A 22881-nucleotide genomic window follows, 5' to 3' on the forward strand; every position below is an offset into this window, starting at 1 on the left:
TACATGTAAAAATGTAAGAATTTAGTAACACGGATTTGTTTTTTTCATTGATATAAAAATTAATATAAAATACAGGCACATAGAAGGACATGGAATGATGGCAAATCTGGTCTCCTATGTCCGAATTTCATGTTCATTGGTCAGTCTGAACTGGTAATAATGGCCGAGCCCTCCGCCTCAAACATTTGGTCGAGTGTCCCTTTTTTTCACAAATCCAAGGTGGCAACCCTAGACAGACCCCCAGTCAGCAGCTGACGTTAGCTACTTTGTAGCGCTTTAGCAGAGCTGAAGAGCGATGCAGCGCGCTGTTGGGAGAATTTGGCCTTAAGCACTTTCTGCCAGAAAGGGATTTCTTGGTTAAAGTTCATCACATTTCTTGGATTTTCCTGGAAAATGTGACCAAGTTCTTTTCATAGAAGTCAGTCCTCAGGCTGCGAGAGGCTACCGTCAGGGTACTTATCAGTTCTTAAACTACGTTCCAACCTGTTTATCCATTGACACTAAAAAACGATTAATCCATGTAAAAAGTTACATACACTACCTTTAAATTTAAATTCCTTTTGGAAATAGGATCTTGCTGTCAGAGTTATTAGCAGTGTGTGTGTGTGTGTGTGTGTGTGTGTGTGTGAGACCCTCCTCTCAACAGATGAGACCAAAATCAATTTCATTAGGGATCATGAATACAATGAGGAGCCGTTAACACACACACCACCATAGATTTCATTAAGGAAATGCTTTTTCCCCTCCCTCTGTTCCCTCCATCATCAAAGAGCGACTTGAACATTTAGGACACTGGTTCATTACTCGTCCTCACCGGACATTTTTAACATTGGTTTCAGTGAGAAATGCTAACAAGGTTAACAAGCTGCTCCTATCTTCCCCTCTTTTTTTCCCCCTCTCCGCATCCTTCCCTCCTTCTCTTCATCTTCCCTCCCTTTGTCCAACCGTGTAATTAACTAGATGTTTAACAGCTGAGGTTGGACAGGGCACTGCTGTGTCTGGACACACATGCGCTTGCAGACGCACACACACAGTAGGAGAAAGAGGTCTGTGTCTGTGAGGGGAGGAAAAGGACAAGGGGGAGTCTTGGAGAAGAGAAGGGAAGAAATGAAGACGGAAAAGAGAAATCTCGAAAGAAGGGAAAGAAACGAAAGGGAAACAGGGTGAAGACGAGCAGTGGGGATAAAATGAAGTGATGAGAAAATAGGTAGGAAGAGTGCAGGTGAGAAAAGAGAGGCAAATGAAAAAAGCTAGAATACAAGCGCAAAGTTGGATTATGAACAAAAAATCAATACATCATGTGGCATTCCATAAATACATGCCAAAAGGGAAGACGGAGGGGGAAAAAGCGAAGGGAGACGGAAGGAATGGGAGCAAGGAAGTCAAACAAAGCCACTGGATTAAAAAAGAATCAAGGACAGTTTTTGAAAGAAGAATTGATAGCATGTGCTTGTGTTTCCCCCGTCTACCTGACCCAAAGGTGTGACCGGTGGTTGAACCCAGCATGGTATTAATCACTGCACCACTCCAGCCAAACCTCATTACTCCCCTTTGTTCACTTTTATTACCTTGTCCTCCTCTACACACTCCCGTGCACACACACTAAGCATCCTTCTCTCTATTTCACCACACCTCCCACCGACATCCCACCTCATCTGTCTCCACCATCATCAGCAGCTTTTTTCTTCGTTCCCAACCAACTTCAGTCATGAACGCATCTCCCACTGTGCTACAAAACAATCCTACATGCTAAAATGTATCAATGTCAAAATACAAGACTTTAGTTACCCTGATGAGGACAGATATATGGCCTTTACACACCAGGGGTATTTTTTTCCTGCAATTTATTTGCATGTCAATAATCAATTTTTTTGAACTGTTTTGTACTTTCACAAAGAACAAGAATATTATGCTGCAAAAAATCAACATCATTTTTTGTTTTAATGAGGTCATTATTTTTCTTAGCTTTTGCTTTGCAAATAAAGGCATCATCCAATCACACTGCGGCAACACTAACTACTGGCTCTGTAGTCCAAACTAAGACGGCAAACTTAATTGCTCCTTTTAACCTTGACAAAGGCAGCACGTACCAGATCCACTGATTCCATTCTTGTCCTTCACAATAAAATCCCTTGACTGCATAACTGTTCACCAGGAGGAACTCAAATTCACTCAGAGCATGTTACCATAAGGAAATAAAATAAAATACAGTATCTTAGGCAATACAGCAACTTACAGACTGCCAGGCAATGCTCTGTTTGTCCTCTGCCTCTGCCTCCAAACATGCAATGCTAGTATCCACTTTTAAGAGCTTGCACAAATCTGTTCAGACCTTAAATGAAAAAGTGTTGCAACTGTCACAAATTCACATTGCTGTCAGTATGAATATTTGCAGGGGAGTATTTCAAAATTTCATGTCATTTATTTGACACATCCTTGCTTTGTGAAGGCCTGTACTGCTGGAGTTTTATGCTTTCAGTTTTGCTTTAAAACCATCATCGTGAGCAGGTGGAGGTGGGAGGAAACAAAGGTGAAGTTTAATTTATTAGGATGGTTCATAAGTTAATGTTAAATGTTGATACACAGAACTGTCATGGTTGTCTTCAGTGTTCACTTGATCTGCTGCGAGCAGTGTTCAGTTTGACCTACATTACTGTTCAAAAGTTTGGAATCACCCGCCATAAAAAAAAACCAAAAAAAAAACCTTCATGCAGTACAGTCAGATGGCAGAAATGGCTCATATTTTTGAAATGTCTTTCATGCTTTTAGGTCTTCCTTAAAAATGGAAATTATTATTAGTGTTAAAAGTCAAGTTTTTTACATAGAGAACAAAACATTTCACAGTGGCTCAATCAGACTGAAGATTGAAATGCAGAGAGAGACAAGCAACAAACAATTCACTAAGAATAGAAGAAATCACCAGTCATTGGTAAAAGAAACCGGAAGCTTAGCATCAAAATGTGTTCAGATTTTAACAGGTGCATGTTCCTCTTTCAGTGTCAAGCACACACTAATGTCTATAACAAGCTGGATTTAACAGGCATGTTTCTTTATCAAAGCTATTCTTCAAACTTCACAGCAGAAATATGAAGAAGTCTAGGTTTCGCACTCTTAGAATATCAGCTGAACATACTATGAACTGACAAATCCTGGTTTAAACCTATTCAGTCCAAGACAAATTTCCCTACAGGGACAGTAAAGTATATTGCATCACATCGTATCGTATCGTATCGTATCGTATCGTATCGTATCGTTTAGTATCCTATTCAATATAACCAATGAGAAAACTACAGACCCCCCAAAAAACAGACTAACTAATATTTAGAGCCCAACTGCACTGCTTTGGTTCGATAATGATAGAGGGTTACTTTCGTGGACTGGAAAACAAATCCAGAATTGAAGTTTCAACAGTGTTCCACCTCGTCATGCAACACTGTGGGGGCATGTTCTTTTCACTTTTCAGTTTTTATCTCTGTTAAAACAGACATTATTGGAAAACAGAGGGAAAACATCATTACAACAGTTGATGCCAAACTTTTCAACGGTAGTGTACGTACTAAGTTTTACAACCAGTACATGTGAGGTCATATACAACAGAACTTTTTTCAGAGTAAATCTATTCATATCTTTCAAATATCAGTGGTTAATACCAAATCTCATCTGTGAAATGAACGCACACTTCCCTAATCCTCTTCTTTCCTGTTAACTCCTCTTATATTCTGTTATGTTTCTGAAAACTGCCTCCTTGGCAGCTAACTCTGACAGTTAGCTTGTATAATACAATTAACACTGGAAAATTGACTGTTTGTTCAAAAGCCCTAGAAAGATGACTTCAGTAGAAGGACTTTTGGTGGCAATGAGAAGTGTAGCTTTTGTCTAAGTGGAGCAAAGGTAGAAGTAGCTTGACATTGTTTTTGTTTCTGAAAAGCAAAGACAAACAGTATTTTCTCTGGAGAACTTGTTGGCACATGGGTGTGTAAGAGTGGCTGTGTGTCCTTAGATATGCATTTCTTTGTCCACCTGTGGACGTCAATGTGTGTGTGAGGGTTATAGTGTCCTTGATAATATCAGCGTTGGTTTGGTAATGAGCCTAATCCCAGGAGGATAGAGGCGGCAGAGAGGTCCGATGAGGGGAGACACACAGGGTGGTAAAAAAGAGGGGAAAAGTTGGAGAGTAAGCTGCAAACTCATCAGGAAAAGTCACCTTTAACCATCCTGATCCCAACTTTCTCAAAGTGTTGTCGCCAAAGTTGCGTAACTGAAGGTGGCCTAGAGAGACCATACTTCATCTGAAAGGTCGGAGACATGATGCATGTCTTATTGCACTGTCCTTAAGCAAGACACGCAACCTGTTCCTGCCTCCTCAATGCACATCAACCTGGAAAAGAGCAGTAGCTTAATGCCTGGAATATAAATGGAGCATCCCTGCTCTCTTCTATTGAAGTGACTGAATTGATATGTCACTTTAGCCGGCATATATTCCAAATAAACATTGTGTTTTGAAACTAATTGATTGGTGGATAATTTGAATGCAAAATAGCAGCAATTAATGTTCTCATCATAGAGAAGCCCTGCTGAGCAAGACAAAAATATGTATGATTGTCTAGCTCTAAAGGGGTAAACTAATCAGTGTAAAAAAAAAAAAAAACTGTTTTAATGACTCATAAGCTGTCAGTAACATCAAAGTGGGATCCTTTATGGGTTTTTTTGGTCTAATAATCACCCTTGGAGCAGTTATAAAAGCATATTTAATAAGCGCCTTTTAAAACAGGTAGACACTGCTTCACGAGCAGGAGTCTCTTTCATCTTATAGCCTGGGCTCTCTGCTAATAAGTTCCAGAAAGTGAGAAACTGGACAAATGGAAACATAAAAAAGTTCCAGATGCCCCAGTGTCGCCTTTTTCCCCTCTCTTTTATGGCTTTGAATTTAGTGAGTACAGACTACACAAGGAGAAGAAGTGGAATTTATGAGGCTGGTTCCTGCAGGGGTTTCAGCTAGGTAAACAGATGACATTTATTTTTTATAATGTGACACTATACAAGCTTTCCATGTGAAAAAAGTGGATTATTGGAGTGTTAATGAAAGCATCTCACCCTTAAAGCCCAACTTAGGCCAGTGTTACTTCCTGTTCTTCAGTTAATGTTCTTTCTCAAACAGAGAGTGGGGGTGTGGTTAATTGTCAGACGTAATCCATCAACGTTACCATGGCAGTCAGATTGCCATTCTAGTGTACCTGTCAAGATCAACATCATTTGCGAGGATAGCAACAGCATAGATATTACCATGGATAGCAATAGCACATAAACCATGGAGAGGAGGATTTTTCTCCACCTTCTTTACCTGAAAATGAAGACCCCAAGGAGACAATTGTCATCAGACCGTATCCACTAGAGCCAATGGTTAGCATCTTGGGAGATACAGCCGGTGCCTCTAAAGCTTCTCAACCTGCAGATCCTACACCCCCCATTACAGCTGTACTGGTGGTTGTTTGCACACATCTCATCAGCTGGGAGATCAGTGAGCGGCCAAACTGCAATTTCATTATGTTCCTCTTTTAGCATTTTTCTAGTCATATAAGAATAAATAAACAACGCTATTACGTGCCACAATCATATAAGCACAAGCAAAATAGCCATCACTAAAGTACCTTTTGCTCAGGGGTCGCGTTAACCGGATATTCTCGGTCATTGACCGTTTTTTTTTTTTACAACAATGACCAGAAAATCTGAAGGCCGTCTGTCATTTTCACCAGTTGCAATTACCACCCCTGCCCACTTGGCGGCGGAGTGCACAGTCAGTGGTTTAAGTGGCTGCCGTTTTCACACTGCAGAGAAAAAGTCATTCATCTGCTTCATGTAGCGTTGTTGACATAACGCCCTGGACACGCTGGGCGCCGTGCTTCGGTTCCGCGTCCGGTGTGTCCAGGGCGTTATGTCAACAACGCTACATGAAGCAGATGAATGACTTTTTCATTCATCTGCTTCATGTAGCGTTGTTGACATAACGCACTGAACACACCGGACGTGGAACCGAAGCACGGTGCCCAGCAGCGGAGGCAGTTTTCAGTCAGCGCCCATGTTAACCTATCTGACTGTCCACACAGGCCGCTGAGCAGAGCGGAGCGCCCGCGGAGGCAGCGCTTCAGTTTGGCGTCTGGTCTATTTTTCAGCGGATCGTACCAAACAGGAAGTCGGACACAGAAAAGACGAGAGAATCCGGCCAAATTTCAAAATAAAATAACAACAGCACGCACTGAGGAACGTGAGGAGAAAATACTGTGTTTATAATTTAAAATAACACAACAGTGCATAACCGAACACATTTGTCAATACTATAATCACTTCATTACAATTTTAATTTTGTGTCACCGAGCCTACAGGCATAACTACATAATGCCCTGGACACACCAGACGCGTTAGTGACGCGTTAGTGCCGTCCGGTGTGTCCAGGGCGAAGCCTAATGGCACGGGTGTGTGGATGTCTGTTCATCTTTTCGTTCATGTCCTTATTAATGCACACTTTTTAACTTACTTGTTGGATTTAATAAAAACGAACGAATGAAAACGAAATGCCTTTGAATATCTTTATTATCATTTAAAAGCGAAAATTAAAATGACCGGTAAAAATAGATTATGACCGGATTTTTATGACCCTGTCGGTCAAAATGACCGGCGACGAAAAAGTCTAGCGCAACGTCTGCTTTTGCTATATCATTTCAAATCAGCTATCGTTCGTCAGGTCACTGGGTCTGCTTTGTGCTATTAGGCAAGCTCCCTGAATGAGAGTGTCGCTGAGCACTGACTCTCAACTCGCTCTTTGACTCAGTGGTTGTGTGCTCATGAATAAGTTAGCTCACTGTGGGTTTGCGCTCATGAAAATTACTATCTAGCTCACAACGATATTGATGCAAAGAGCCACAATGCACCTGCGAAAGCTTGGACCATGGATGGATTACTGATTGGGCCTACTGGGCACAAGCCCAGGGGCCCAAAGTGTCAGGGCCCTCCCCCTGGCTTTAACCTGCAAAATGTTACTCATATCAATACATACCGACCATAGAGTCCACTCCACTTACCCCTGCTGTACAAAAATAAAGCCAGAATATTCTGCATACAGCTGCTGCCACCTTGCACTGGCGATGTCATTTGGAGCCAGAGTCTGTGCAGTGGTGATCTCCGCGGTGTCAGCTTCCTGTCCAAACACCTGTCTGACCCAATGGCGAGGAGTGTCACTGATCATGAGCACACCAATTAGCACACATAGCTGTCAGTCAAATCCTCTTTTTATAGCATCACATAACAAATTAAAACCAAACTTATCGGAAAAACAAGCACTTGTACATATAGCAGCATGATAAGAATGACCGAAATTGACAGAAACCATATTTGGGAAGAATATATTTGATCTTTTAGTTTGGACCATGTCCCATCTGCTAGCATGGAGGGGATGAAGTTTATGGCCTTTACTGCAGCCAGCCACCAGGGGGCGATTGAGATGTTTTGGCTTCACTTTTGGGGAGCTGTTATGTAGTAAATCTTTTTTATACAGTCTATGTTACCGACCAAGAGGAGACTCACAATGACCACAAAGAGACACACACAAAAAAACCAAAAAGAGATACAAAGGAACTGGGAAGAGAGACAAAACAACTACTGAAGACACAAAAGTACCTTAAAGAGACACATTATCACAAAAAGAGGCCTGACAACTATCAAGAGACACAAAACAGCAAGGAAAAAAGGGGTCAAAACCATGGCAAAGTCTATGTGTCTTGCTCCTGCATAGGAGAGATGGTAGTGCCTTTTGCATATCTGTGCCCGGGGCATATTGTCTCATAATCTGCCCATAGCTTGGAGGATAGAGTATGACCTTCAGCAACTACTTTCTCTTTTAAACTAAGCACAAAATGAAGCTGATTGTTCAAAACTGTTTGGTTAATAATGTGGCTAATCAACATTGTCAGGAAATGACTCAGAAATATATTAAATATAATAGCAATGCCACAATAGACTGGAGTGAGGCTTTAAGTGAGAAGTCTGTGTTTGGACACTCTAACTTCCAGAGGTCACAGAAGGAGAGCAGAAACCTGCAGGCCAGCAGACTAGATGAGACTCTGTAGTCACCTGCTCCAGTCTGCAGTCCCCTCTGTGCCAGCTGACCTGAATCCCACTCCAACTGCCCTCTGCCCCAAGCTGTAGGCCAGAGCACGCTTCCTGCTCCTATTCCCCCCTCGCACCGCCACAGTCCTTCACTCATTGTCACAAGTGATACGGCGACCCAGGGCATGTAGCTGTTTTAGAGTGGACAAATAAAGTGTTTGGGTTTTTTTTAACTGTGTGTGTGTGTGTGTGTGTGTGTGTGTGTGTGTGTGTACGTGAGGAATGTGTGAGTGGAGTGTGAGCTCAGCTGTATCGTTGTTCACAGAAAAGACTGAGAGAGAGAGGGAAATCATCAGAGCCAGAAGTACAAGGGGACAAAAGGTCACACTCACATCAATAAAAGTTTCAGTGTGTTTGTGTTCATGTGGGAGCAACATAAGGGACTGCTAAAACAAATGACCTTTGGACTTCAACAACTTAGATACACCTCTTCCACATGCAAAAATACTTTAGAAGTCAGGAAAAGTTTGGTAATTTGCAACTTTTGTGGAGAAATATTTGGAAATATGTAAACAGTATTTGCCCTACCAATAAAACTTCCTCTTTTCTGTTCTGTACATACATCACGTTTGACCTTTTAGAGTAAAATTCCACAATTTAGACTCAGCATCCCTCTGAGTAACTCCTCAAAGCTGATTTGTCAAAGCACTTGACTTTTAAACAAAACTGCTTCCTCCTCTTAAGCAACAAAAGCACATACAGCGATGACAGACTGTCTGTTAATGAACCTTCTGTTCAGAAAAAAAAGATTAAGGAAACTGGTAGTGATTTGGCAGATAATAACCACAGGGACTGTTGAGACGAAGGAAGAAAAAAAAGAGAGATGACAGAGTGAGTCTAGGCGACAGAAAAACAGAAAAGTTGTTTCAGACTAAACTGCTGTCAGGTGATGGATGAGCAGATCGAGGTCGGGAAATTAGAAAGAGAAAGATCCGGAGAAGACAGTAGCAGAGAGAGGAAGAAAAAGATTTACTTGCTGGTACAGAGGGAGAGACCCTCATAACTCTTTAATTTTGCCAGTAGACTTAACACTGTAAGCACCATCAAAAGAGCCATCATTTAGTCGAGTACTATAGTTGTACCCTCTACAGTGTGGCATCATAACCAGCTGGTATGATTTTGAGTTTCAGCATAAATTGAGAACCAAATGAAAGTGCTGAAAATTTCATCTGTCACCTCAGTAGCTGTTTTTCAGCTGACTGCAACATTTGAAGTAAACTTTAAAGTGTTACACAAGATGGATTGGGATTTGGCTGCTTTTTTCCCCACACATAAATGCTGTACATTAGAGGAGACTTTCCAGGAAATATGGAATGAGCCTAACAAAAATTTAAAGGATTCAGCATGAATTTGGCATTGGTCTTTAGGGTGACGTGTTACACCAACCAATTGATGTTTGAGGATAATAATAAGAAAAATAACATGGGAGTATTAAAACAGGCTACACCAAATAATGGGACATGGGACAGACGGTGTGTAGTGTGGAGCCCCCCCCAATCTTAGAACCAATCGATGATTGGTCTGACAACAATAAGCCTCTGTAGGCAAAGGCTAATATTTTGGGAGACCGGATATCTACATATAAATGTAGACAGATAAAATAAAAACTGAGTAAAAGCAAAATCAATGTCAGCCAATGCGTTCGAAGGTTGCATTTCAGCCAATGCGTTCCGCCTGTTTTCTTCTCCACACAGACTGGTAATTTGCCTGCTTGAATGTGATTGATCAGTACTACTTGGACTACAAATGGACTACAAACAGAAACCATTTTCAGATACCAAAATATTGTACAGTTGCCTACATACTGCAAACATATGCAGGTATCTGTTAATGGAGATCAGGATTTCTCAAATTGACAAAATGTAGTAAACAGTTGACAAACAATTTAAAGATTTAACTAACTGCATCAATAAATAATAAAAACAATTTTGTTGTACTTGTACAATGACAGTAAAGATTCTGATTCTGAAAAAGGAGTGTTAAGACATGTAAAGTTTGGTTGTTCCAGCGTTTGTGTGTAACATCAGTGGGACACGGAGAGGTAGCTAGCTTAACTGAAAACACTACCTAAACACACTGAACACAAGCTTTCCGCTAACTACCTCGCCAAAGCTATCTTTCAGCATTAAACTACACCAAACAGTGCACGTAATGCTATTCATCCATTTGCTGAACTGAATGCACTGCTGTGATTCCATAAACTCTAATAAGAGTAGCTAAAGCATTTCAGTTCACAAGCTACCACTAAGACGTTTGCTCACTAACACATCTTGGAAGTTGATAGATGCAGCTTCTGTCTTCATCAGATTATCTTCATTTTGATTTCCTTGCCTCTTTCAGATGGAAATATTATGAAACATAATGTTTTTAGGGGACTATTTCTTTGGTAGAAAACAGTTTCGATGAAAACATTTTGCTGGAAGCTATTTGGTGCAACAAAGACAAAAGCCTTTTGTTTGTGTGTTTGTTTGTGAAGTTTAGAATCATAAAAATCATATTTTGCAAGGTTACTGCTTCTTTTGATATATATAATATGGTTAAACAATATATATATAAAAAATGGATTGTAATCATTGCTTTGCTGTTGTCTTCTGTTCTCTTCCAGATACTGGTGAACTCCATTGCCCAGCCTGCCTTGCTGTATGAAAATGTGGTGGTGAGCGATGGGAGCCCCATCCTGAGAGATCTGCTCTTCAGCCCAGATCATCAGTACTTATACGCCCTCACCGATAAACAGGTATCATGAATCACACACAAAATATGTAATGATCTCAAGCCCAGCAAAGTTAGTAGTGCAGCCCATAATGTAGCCTACAGTTGATGTTGACAACCCTGAGGAAAAAGATGACTAAATATCAATAGTCAGTTATCTGTCTGGTGATTCTGGGAATGTATCTAGTGATACATTACAGTTCATGGCTTACAAAATTTGTGTGTTTGCAATGAAGTAGTTTACACTCACTGCTTCCTCACTCTGATGCTTTCATACGTTGTCATGCACACTTTATAATGAATACATACATTACTTGCTGAATATTTGCACACACACCTCCTCACTACTGCCAATAGATAAAGTAAAGGTTAGAAAGGGAGAAAGGAGGAAGAAAGAACATGAAGACAATGGAATAGCACCATAAAGACTTCATGGGGAAAGATGTATTAAAAACATACACTGGGGAATGAACAATCGAGCTAATTACATACATACAGTACCCCATATAGGGCATGAGCACGTTTGCATATTAAGCAGTATTGCACACACGCATAGAGTCATAAGTGCTAATTAATATCATGAATATTAAAATGTGTCATATATAGGATGAAGCTCCATATCACCTCCCACCAGGGATACAGTATACATATATTTTTTGCATTTTAATTGGTGTGTGAAAGATTTATCACAATAACAACAAAATTACTTGTTTTGTTTGTTTGTATTACGGGTGGTATGAGGACTCAAAAGCAGCACAACAGAGACTAGGAGCAGTTGGTAATGACGTTTACTGTTATGACTCAGCAGGTACAGAGCAGGATTAGTAAACAGCATACAATACAATTCAACAATCCAGTAAAGTCTTTACACAAAGTCCTTGGCAGCCCAGCTGGTTTGGCAGGCTGTACCGAGCCAAGAGGTAGGTGAGTGAGTGGTGGCGTTCGCTCAACAAACACATATCAGTTCAGTAACAGGCAATAGTACTGTGGAGGAGCAGATAGGGGACTTAGTCAAGAAGGCAGGAGATCCAGAACCAGGTAAGTACTCAGTCCAAGCACAAGCACCAGTAGAGGACAGGCAGAAGGCAGGTTGAGGCCAGGTGGAGAGTCAAGTAGCCAGCAGGTAAATACTCACAGTATGCACACACGATGGCGAGAGTGGTGACACAGTGTAAATCTCCGGGTCGCAAGAAACCACAGGTAAGCAGACTGGAACACCCACACTGCAGGTTTATTGGATGGAAATGCCAAGCAGCTACAGGCAAACAGAAACCAAGGACGTGGATGCAGGTCTCAAGATTGGGGACAGAAGACTGATGTGTTTACTAGGAATCAGACAGAGCAGGCATGGTCAGCAATGGGGAATCAGTCTGGAATAAAGCGCTGGAGAGTCTTGCATGACTGGCAGAGAACTACCAAGCAAAGAGTGTCTATGAGGCTGAGGTATATATATACTGGCTGTGAGTAATGAGGAACAGGTGAACTGAGTTGCCTTGAACTGAGGTCCCAAGAAACATTTCTCTTTGTCCCAGACATGGTTTTACCATGTCTCCGGGATGATGGGATGCCATTAGTCTTGAGCCCTGTTTTTTGGCCTGCGCTAAATCGATAGACAACAGAAAAACATCAGCCACTGCCATTAGTGAATTTCATCTTCTTTGCAGATAGCTTGATGGCAGTCAACAAGATGAATACCAATCAATCAATACCAATGTTCAGTCAATAAATCGCTGCATCCCTGTCAGTAACTATTTATGTAATGATAGTGGTTTGCTTGCCAGTAACATTAGTTCACCAGCTAGCTGAGTAGTCACTCTGTCACCAAGTTTCTAAAATCAAATATTTGTTGAGGATGTACAGATGATTTCTTCATTAAATAACAGATGGCTTTCAACCCAACTAACTTCCAAAACACATTCATAAACAACAAAGGGAAAGAATAGTTTGATCATGAAAGACAGCAGGTTTACAGAACATCATTGCAAACTCAAGATTTCTTTTTTTGACCATAGTCAATTATGCTTGGTTATATTATGTATTTTCTTATTTTAAGCTACATTGTCTCATTGACGTCTCATTTCCCACACTGACCTCATCTGCAGCGTGATATGTAGAATATAATCCTGGCATGTAGTGGTTGTTATCTTAAAATTACTTCATTCATGATAGTGTGATACTGCACATTGCGGAGTCCAGCTATGGCCATTTCCTCCACTTTACCTGCTCTCCTTCCTTTACCTGCACAGCCCTCTTATCTCATAACGCTTAATGACTGCGATGTGATAACCTTCAACAAGACTTCCCCGGTACGTGGACAGTAACTGCCATGTGAGTGCTGTGTAATTTACCAGCAATTAGGCATAATTGACTTCCACGTGTCTTAATAAGCGCAAAGAGGAAGTTGAGTGTAATTGATTCGAATGGACGGCGTTGGTGTTGATGTGACAGGGGAAATAAGGCCCTTTGATCATGGATAGCAGTCCAGAAGGCTGAAATGTAGTGTACAGAGAGATCCAGAAATACATATTCAAATCGAGGGAGTCCACCCACACAAATACATACACACTGTGTTTTGAAACAAACACACTGAGCCACAGAATCATGCAAGTATACAAGGAAAAGTTGATTCAGAATGAGATTAAATTCTTAAATGTATTACAATTCACCTGCACGTATTAGAATTACAGACAAGGCTGAATTTCTACATCACCACCATGCCGGAAATACTACTTTCATTTTTTAGAAAAATAACAAAGTCCCAGCCAAAGCTTTGGGAATCCTTCAGAATAATATATGTTTACAAAAAATTGGCGAGAGACCACAGTATTAAGATTTGAGCGATGATATCATTCAGGATGGTAATCCCAGCATTGGCCCTATGTTCAACAAGCGTCTCTGTTTGAGCCAGCAGCTGTTCACCAGAATGAAGAATGCTGAAAGTTCATGCTGGGATTGTTCACAGCTTTCCCCTTTTAACTCCTGTCATCTGCATTAAAGATGATTGCTATTGCCACCAGAAAGTCTTTTTCAATTATTAAAGCCACTGTTTTATTTTTGATGAGCGCTGATATGTTCACCACATGTCTGTGCATGTTAGTGCCATGACTCTAAGAAGGTCTGGTGACAGAAGAGAAGCCTTGTAGAAACCACAAAAGCGTGATATGCAGTATTACCCCCATTTTTGTTTCCTCTGCAAATTACTTCATTTATCTGGATATTCGTGCTTTATAGATAAGCTTTATTGCTAGGCTATTATTAGGTGTAATGTTGCTTTTTAAATAACAAAGATGGCACAGTTTTAAATAAAATTAAATACTTGTTCACTGTTAAATGAAGAGCACTGCAGGGCAATGGGGCGCAGCTTCTTTTTTTCCAGCTGAGGTGCTTAAGTTGCGTCTGGTTGCTATGATAAGGAATAACTGGGGAAGTAGAAATGTCGGCACAAGGTAGAGTACTTGCTCTGGTTGAAGGGAGGGCTGAAGCAAGTAGGGAGAGAGGATGAACCCACCAGTCTTTTTTAGCTCAGCATTAATTTGTCCTTCATTGTGGTTGTTGTTCAGCGATGTGATGGCTGGTCTTTGTGGTATTTGTCCCACCCCTCCTCCACTGTGATTGGATGGCTAGGTAAAAAGTGACAGTTACAAGCGGTTGCAACATTTTACCCAAGGTTGACACTCAGCGCCTTGTCATGCTGCTGGCATTTGTAGCATTGTGTAAACACGCGGCACTCCTGTGAAGAAAAGGAAAAGCATGAACATAGCAGTTGTGGCAGTTGCTGGCTAACAGTTGGCTTGTCAATAGTGCAGTATTACAATATTGTGGTTATGGTGACAGCCCTAGTGGTGGATGTTAAGGACTCACATGGCTAAAAACTCACTGACTAACCACTCACTTGACAAAATAACAAATTCAGTGTTGTCTTTTAATTTGGGTAAAAGCCCTGAGCTTTTTTGACCTAAAGAGTGGACAAATTACAACTGGTCCACTTTAAGGATTGAATATATTCAACATGAAGCTACAGGTAGCACAATTAACCTTCGATAGCATAAAGAGTGGAGGTAGGGGCCACAGCTAGCTTAAAAAATTCTGCTTGCCAGCACCTCTTAATTTTACTTATTAACACATTTTATGTATTAGGCGATAAGATGAAGGGTTGTGTGCTGGAACTATATTTTTGCTGGGCGAAGTGACGCCTTGGAGATTCTGATGTTTCTGTCTGCTTTATGCTAAACTAAGCTAATTGCTTGTTTCTCTTGCTAGCAGATATGAGAGTGGTATCGATATTCTTATATAACTCACCAAGAAAGCAAATAAGTGCATTTCAAAAAATGTCTATTAACTTTACATGTTAAGTACTCCTTTAAAAATGTCCAAAAGCAATAGAGAAGTGCAGGTTAGTAGAGATTTATATTACTGCTTCTGCTTCTATTAACTAATAGTTTTGTTTTAAATTTCGCATTTTCAGTCTGTGTAAATTAATTGCCATTACTGCTTCACAATGCCCATGTCATTGTGAAGCAGTAATGGCCCAGCTCCAGCATGGACCAAATTCACAGTTCAGTCAGGGAAAAGGAAAGAGAGAAAGGTGGAGAGAGCTGAGGAGGTGGGGAAATATAATTGGTTCGCAGGATATGGTCTGTTCCTTTCTCCCAACTCTTCCTGCCTCATCTTTTCAATATTCTTCGGGGTCCTCACTTCTGTCTCTCTCAGATGGAGAGAGTTTGTGGAGTAACTGCTCTCCCAGTAGCCGCTTCAGACAGCATAGTAAAGAATAAGGATCTTCCCCCTGCTGCAGAATGTGAACTTGTGTTCCAGACAGTACAGGACCAGAGTGTATGCAGAGCCTCCCTGGCCTGCTGATGAGCAGCGTCTTCCTAGCCAGAGGCTGTCTGGACTCGAGATAATGTATCAGGGTTTAAGGTCGCTGGCCAAGCCCTGGGGTGTATAAACTTCAGCGTTTTTCAAGCCAAAAAAAAGTATCCAAAAGAAAAACTGTAGCTGTTTTCCCTGGACTATAGACATTTAGTTACATTCACCGATCCAGTCTAATGAGAACAAAAAAAGTAATGAACAAGTCCCTGACCGAAATAGCACACAGTTTAACCACATTTTATCAGCTGCGTTGAGAAAGCAGAAGTTTAGAAATGTAGCCACTTCTTTTCCAAAGAGCCTGGGTCCCCAAAATGGCTCCTAGAGGATGAGCCACGCCCACAAGGGTCCAACTGTGATCCCAACTCCTTTTTGCTCAAGTTTTTTTTAAGTTAATGGTACTCTAAAACTGGTATAACTACAACATAGTCTTCAGTCTGTTATTAAAGACATTTTTAACTAATATAAGTATGAGCAAGATGTAAATAAAAATTTAGTCCAACTTGATGCTGAACTTCAGGTTGTTAGATGGTTTTCTTTCATTACCTTCTTTTATTGAGCAGAAAGCAATAAAACAGACAGTTAAGTTAAAAAAAATATCCCAAGTTTGTAGTATGTTCTGTCGCTAACAACACAAGAAAAGTTTTATAGAGGGTATATACATAAAAAAAAAAATAGTCCTGAGCTGTAGGGAATGTGTATTAACATTACACCTGAAGGCATACACTTAGCATTAGATTAAAAATTACGAATTCCCAGTGACTGAGTGCAAGATCTGATAGGCAGGGTTCTCACAAGGTACCTTAAGTGCCTGAATTTGAGGGGGGAAAATTAAATGCTGGAATACCTTGAAAATAGCCCCTTTGTGTTTAAAAAAAATCCTTGAAATTCAAATGAACCACTTAACACTGTCTTATTTTGACCAAAGTTCTATTTATCATATCATTACAATTAATTTGCCCAGGATCAGAAATTGCTCAGCTTTTTCCTTTGTGAATTTGGATGCATTGCTATTGTATTAAACTGCAGCACACTCTCCTTTTCATATCTTCCTTGACTAGATGATGCCCTGCCGGCCAAACCAGTTGGCCTTTGTTAAACCCAACATGACTTAACTTAATGAGCCAGCTTTTCACTGTGATTTGTTTTCCACTCTCTCTTCAGTGGTGCACCACTGTAATAGCTCTGCTGAAATGTGAAAGTAACACGTAACAGTAAGTTCTAGCTGGCATTGTTTCCTGTTGCTGTATTCAGATGGTTTTATGACAATCAAATGTTTTGTTGAGGATTTTAGGCAGTAAATTTACCTAGGAAAGTGTGATAACAACCCTTTGCTTAAATGAGAGATATTGATCACAACATTTATTTATATTCAATAAAAATTTATATTTGAAAATGAATTTGCATATTTGCTTTGAGTGACATCCTTGAAAAAAAAATAGTGCTTAAAAAGTACTTTAAAGTCCTTAAATTTCACTTTATAATGTCTGTATAATTCACAAGGCAGCGAACTGTGGGAGCACAGTAATACTTACAAAGCTGAGGTGGCACTCCTTTTCACTAAATTAGCCTGTTGAACCAAACAAAATACAAAAGGTAAACAGGGAGCCTAATCACTGTAGCAGGCACAGGTAACAGACAACCTGATCAAACGGCAAAGTCGTCGCATACTGGCACTTGGACAGTGACTTTCATCCTCAGACTCAGATGAAGAAGGCCATCCTTTTACATCGGCATGATATGTTGCCGGTTGCTATTATTATTTAATGGGGGAAACATGGCGGGACAGCAATGTAAGTTAAAGAGGCTGAAGTGCGAGTAGGAGGCAGACAGGAGGGGTGGTGGATGGGCCTAACAACCACAGACTTTGGTGTTCGCCTCCCATATGATTGTAAAACCAAATCCTGTTCTTTTTTCCCCAACCATGTGTTTTTGTTGCCTAAACCCAACCACTTGTGTGTGTTGGCTAAATGTAACCACGTGCGTTTTTGTTGAAGAACAAAATGTTAGTTTGCAGTGTTGTACCAACGTAGTGCATTTATGTTGAAAGCAACTGTATGCAAATTGTACATTTCCTGTGAAAACGGAAGTGTATTTTTAATTCAGACAGTGCATGCAACAGGCTGAAGTTGACACAGCGTCCTAGGACATCAACAACCAATGCATTCAGGGTACCTTGCACATCATATCTCAATGTGAAAAGTCCATGACCAAGCGTCAATATGTGATGAGGTTGGAGTGAATGTGTTGTAATAGAGTGTGTACCTCACACAATGGCACCCCGTCCTTCACAGCTTGATGTACACGTTCTCTATTGTGTGAGTATCGATTTCACGCCAAACACAATAAAACAAACAAACATAAAGATAGATTGGCATTAATTTGGAGTAATTCTTCTGCTTGGCGACATGGTGTTTTTAAGTTTCCTATAAATACTCATTTTACCTCTGTTTGTCCACAAGCTCTTGAGGGACACATCTGACTCTCTGCTGCTAAATGCTCCTCCATGTTCAGCTAGTTGCTAACTCTGTCAGACTTTTGCTTGTTTTGATCAGTTAAGTTCTAGGCTGTAAAACCAATACAGCACTTGCAGAGCTTGTGTCCTCAGTGAGGCCAGCATTAGGACTCTACTCACCACAACTTGAAAGCCTGTTATATACATACTCTCTGTGATAATCATTCTTAGACGTGGGGTATGCCTTCACCCTGTTTGTCCTCTTCTTCTCCTCTCCTCCTCCTCTTCATCGGCCCATTCCTCTCCCCTTGTTGAATAATAGAAATGCCAAGTGATGAGAGCTCCAACATCAAAAAGCCCATTTCCCAGCTTGACAGAGCAATTTACCTTTCCCCATATTCACTCACACACATAATTAAAAGTGGTGGATTGGACTGCAGCGTATAGAGTGCGTATCTGTATAGCAGTACTGACTCACATATGCACACACACAGCGTGCCAAAACATAAAACTGCCCGATTCACCGCAAGAGGAGAGTTTTCGATTAGCGAGCGATGGATTTATACATGGCTCTCTTTGTGTCTCTGCCACACACACACACACACACACACACACACTATAGACAGTCTGTCAATGTTCTCTCACTCCATGTATCTTCGCCTGGCTCTGGCTTTTGGTCTGTCTCTTTCTGCTCATTGACATCACGTCATTTTTGTGCTCATAAAAACGAACAGTGGCACTAAATCAATTTTATCATTGCCCGTTGTTTCCTCGTTACATGTTTAAATTGTCCCGATCTAATAAAACAGTAGGGCAAGAGAGATTTTTCATCCTGTCATCATGCTCTGTTGTTGACATCACTGAGACGGAGATATTTCTTGTGTCCTGTATGTCCCTATGGATGACATCACCTAATTGCTTTAAAGTAAATGACTAAGTGGGTTACAGCTCATTATCTATCGATTCCTACTGTACCTTTGTACCAAATTGCTCACTTATCGTGTAATTACCAGCCTTGCTTCTGCTTGCTTGCCGAGTTATTCTTTTATTTCACTACAAACTGCCTGAGGACTTGTATTTAAAATTTTTGCTTGTTTTGTGGATTTCTAATCCACTTCTTGTATTGATGCCCGTGAGGTCGAGCCCAGCCTCTGATCTTTCCTCTGCTGTTGCATCACCACCACATTTCCACTACTGAACACACAGGGCAAGGTCAAGCCTCTGCACTTGTAAAACAGCTTCGTAAGGTGACCCGCTAGCAGCAATGCCTCCGCCCCTGCCTCCGTTAGCCGCGCAGACAGTAGCATAATGGTCCGATGATGTACCTCCGTGTATCGATTTAGCTACAGTACAGAAATGTACTTAGCCGTACTGTACTGCACTGTGGAGAAACCCTACCCCTGGCACCACATCAGAGAAGGTTCATATTCAATTCACTCAGCATTTACTGCACTTGGAGGTCAGGGAGAAAAGACTGCCGTGCGGTCCTTTTTAAGCAGTTTCTTTGGTGTTTGTCCAACTCTGAAGTTGCTAAAAAATGTAAGTGGAGACAGGGACAGGGAGAATAATGAGGCAAGGATACAGAAATCTACTGGAAGTGCCCTTAGGCCCTGTTAGCTAATTGGTGAGTTGAGTTTTGGAATGGCATGTCTTAGCAGCAGCTGTTTTTGCGTGGGCAAGTTGAAATTAGTGACGGGGTGGGTAAGACTGTTGCTTAAAGACACTGTCATTTCAAGCAGGGGACAACTGTGAATATCATTCCTGAAGTATCTCTGAGCAAGATGTTCTGCACAAGAAGTCCTTCAGGACTGCTGCTATCTAAAGTTCAAGTTTAACACTTGACTTTTACTGACCTCTGTTGATGCCACTGGATAAATCCACAAGATGCTCAAACAGACTTTATTTAAACATTTTTCGCACATCCAACACGAATAGTGGCTCCAAAGCAGATGTAAACAGCCACTCTGAAAGAAAAAAAAAATTATGCCAAGCCTTTTCTGTTTCTTAAGCTGACAACAGCAGAGGAAGTGCTGCTAGAAGTGTTGATAGCAGTCGCTCCTGTGCTCATTAGCAGTCTGTGTGGAGCCTGTTGGATGTGTTTTGAGGTTTTCTTGTGAGGGTTTTAGAGTTGGATATGAGGCTTGTTTCCTCATGGTTGTAATCAACTGAAAAACATTTGAAAGTGCACATGACGCTGCCTCACCACAAAGTGCAGTTGAGGCAATTAGCATGGAATTTCCAAACCAATTGTATTTGCATTTTATTGTTATTTCAAAGACACATAATACAAAAGGAAAGATGACTAATAACCTTAAAGAACTCATATATTTTAAACATCATATTTCATTGTGTTATCATGATATTAATCACATATTTACAGTAAAAAAAACAACAAAGAAAGGACAACTAACAACAGTTTGATACACTTTTTTAAAATGTGCATTTTTTAGATGGCTTGATGTCAGCCAAAGTCCTCGCCTTTTCCTAACTTACAAACAAATGCACACACACACACACACACACACACACACACACACACACACACACACAAACACTGCAGCTGTCTGTCAAGGCAGAGAGATGAGTGATCGGCTGATCAGAATGTGATTTGTGAGACGGTCAAGGAGTCAGACAGTGAGAGAAAGAGAGGTATGTCTTAATGTGGTTGAGAGGAACAGCGTGACTTGGGTTTGAACAAGGAAATGGGCTAAAGTTGATTTGTGGAAGAACTAAACAGAGTGACTAAGTGTGTGTGTGTGTGTGTGTGTGTGTGTGTGTGTGTGTGTGTGTGTCTGCGGAGTGTATGAGAGTACATTTTTGTGTATATAATTGCGTTTGAATGCATGTGCAGATTTTTTGGAGCCAAGTACCATATATCTTATACATCTCTACAGTTAAGAAAACAATTCTGTATACAACTTTAATGGCATAGTTTTGTAAAATGCACTTATTCACTTTCTTGGCAAGAGTTTGATGATAATTATTCCCATACTGCCTCATATCTTTGCTTTGAATATGTAGATACAGCCAGCAGATGGTGGGGACTGTCCATTGTTCCAACGGGTCATTATTCCAAAACCCCAAAGTACAAAAAATGTCCCATTGGATCAAAAGCCCAATATCTCGAAAACAAACGGCCATTACTCCGAAGGCCCATTGATCCGAAAATACACACTCTCCCAAACAGATCATCGTGCCTTTCTAGGTGTTTATTTCCTACTATTTGGAAGGCATGACCCGCCCTGCTCTGCCTCTGATTGGCTAGTACTCATTACCTTTGTTGGTTGAATTGATAGGTTTAATCATGGGGAGTGATGTTGGTTAGGGTAACAATATCCAACACATTTTCACTCTGACTACTTCACATATCGCCGCTGGGTCATGGACTTTCCATGTCGACATATGACATGCACGGTAGCCCGGATGCATTTGTTGTTGACGTTCCGGGACGGTAGGTGAACTTCTACCCGATACATGCATTGTGTCCTTTCAAAATACACTTCTGTTTAACAGGAAATGCCCAGTTTGCGTATAGACTCGTTGAAAATAAACGTACTATGTCAGTACAACGCTGCAAATTAACTTTTTATCCCTTCAACAACAAACACACAACACTTGCATGTTGTGAGGTTTAGGCAACAAAAGTACATGGTTGGGTTCAGAAAAAAATAATAGGTTTTGGCTTCACATTCTTACGGGAAGCGAACACCAGTGGTGAATGTTGGCCCAATCCACTACCCCTCCCGCCCACTGGGGCTTTTCGCCCCCTTAACTGACATTGTTGTCCAGCTTGGAAAGTGTCACTTAAGGGCTTCTTCTTTAATGTAAAGGGAACACTCTTTTGTAGTCACTGATTTTAAGCATGTGTTTGCATCAAGTCATGCCCATTGGGGTTTTAAAATGTAGATTGCCCACTGTAATGTTAGCCTGATCCAGGACAGTAATGTTACACACAGCAATTTGCCTTCTCCTTATTACAGGGCTTGTGCAGGAGTCACACAAAAGGGAAAGATGACAAAGAGAAACAAGTAGAAGGGTATCACTGTTTAGGCTTTGCTCTTCACATACACTGTCAAAGATGTGTTGGGTTTCCACACAGCGTCTGTGTATGAAACTGCTAAAGTTTCCCATTGTGCATTTATTGCTGGGATGTGGCAAATACCCAACGGTGATTAGAGAGCTTATGAAAACAAGAATGTACTTTTAAAGGTTAATGATGGGGAGATACGCTCTGTATTGTTCTTCTGTTTCTCTCCTCTCTGTCTCTTTCCTCCAAGGTTGTGTCTGTCGGTGTCTACTTGTGATCTATGGCCTCATTTGCCGTGTTTTTCGGTGTGTCCAGCCGAATTCATGACAGATGAGAGCAGAACAGAAAGACAGGCAGAGGCAGAGAGAGCAAGAGAAAGGAAGGAAATTGGACAGACAAACAGATAAATAAATAGAATAAACAAAAGGGAAAGTAGTGTATTTTTTTTTTTTTTTTTTTAGATCTGGCTTGTCTTCATTATGCACCTGTGTGTATGTGTATTCATATGTTAGCTCTTTTATCCAGAGTGTGTTTACCTTGATGTGGCCCTCGTTTTCATTGATTTGTAATTTATATCCACATGTGGAAGCTCATATACTTTATTAACTCACACGTGCAGACCATCTTTATCTGTAACTACTTCATCAGAATGTGCATA

General features: G+C 40.8%; 1 protein-coding gene across 1 annotated transcript in view; it reads left to right on the top strand.

Annotated features, from left to right (window-relative positions):
* LOC126402426 (plexin-A1-like) overlaps positions 1-22881 on the top strand; it is a 354576-nt gene that overhangs the window by 165499 nt on the left and 166196 nt on the right. The window contains exon 4 of the mRNA XM_050064404.1: positions 10766-10897. Within this exon, the coding sequence (XP_049920361.1) occupies positions 10766-10897 (132 nt within the window). The remainder of the gene's footprint in view (positions 1-10765; positions 10898-22881) is intronic.

This window comes from Epinephelus moara, chromosome 16 (assembly GCF_006386435.1).
Source record: "Epinephelus moara isolate mb chromosome 16, YSFRI_EMoa_1.0, whole genome shotgun sequence".
NCBI classification, from domain to species: Eukaryota; Metazoa; Chordata; class Actinopteri; order Perciformes; family Serranidae; genus Epinephelus; species Epinephelus moara.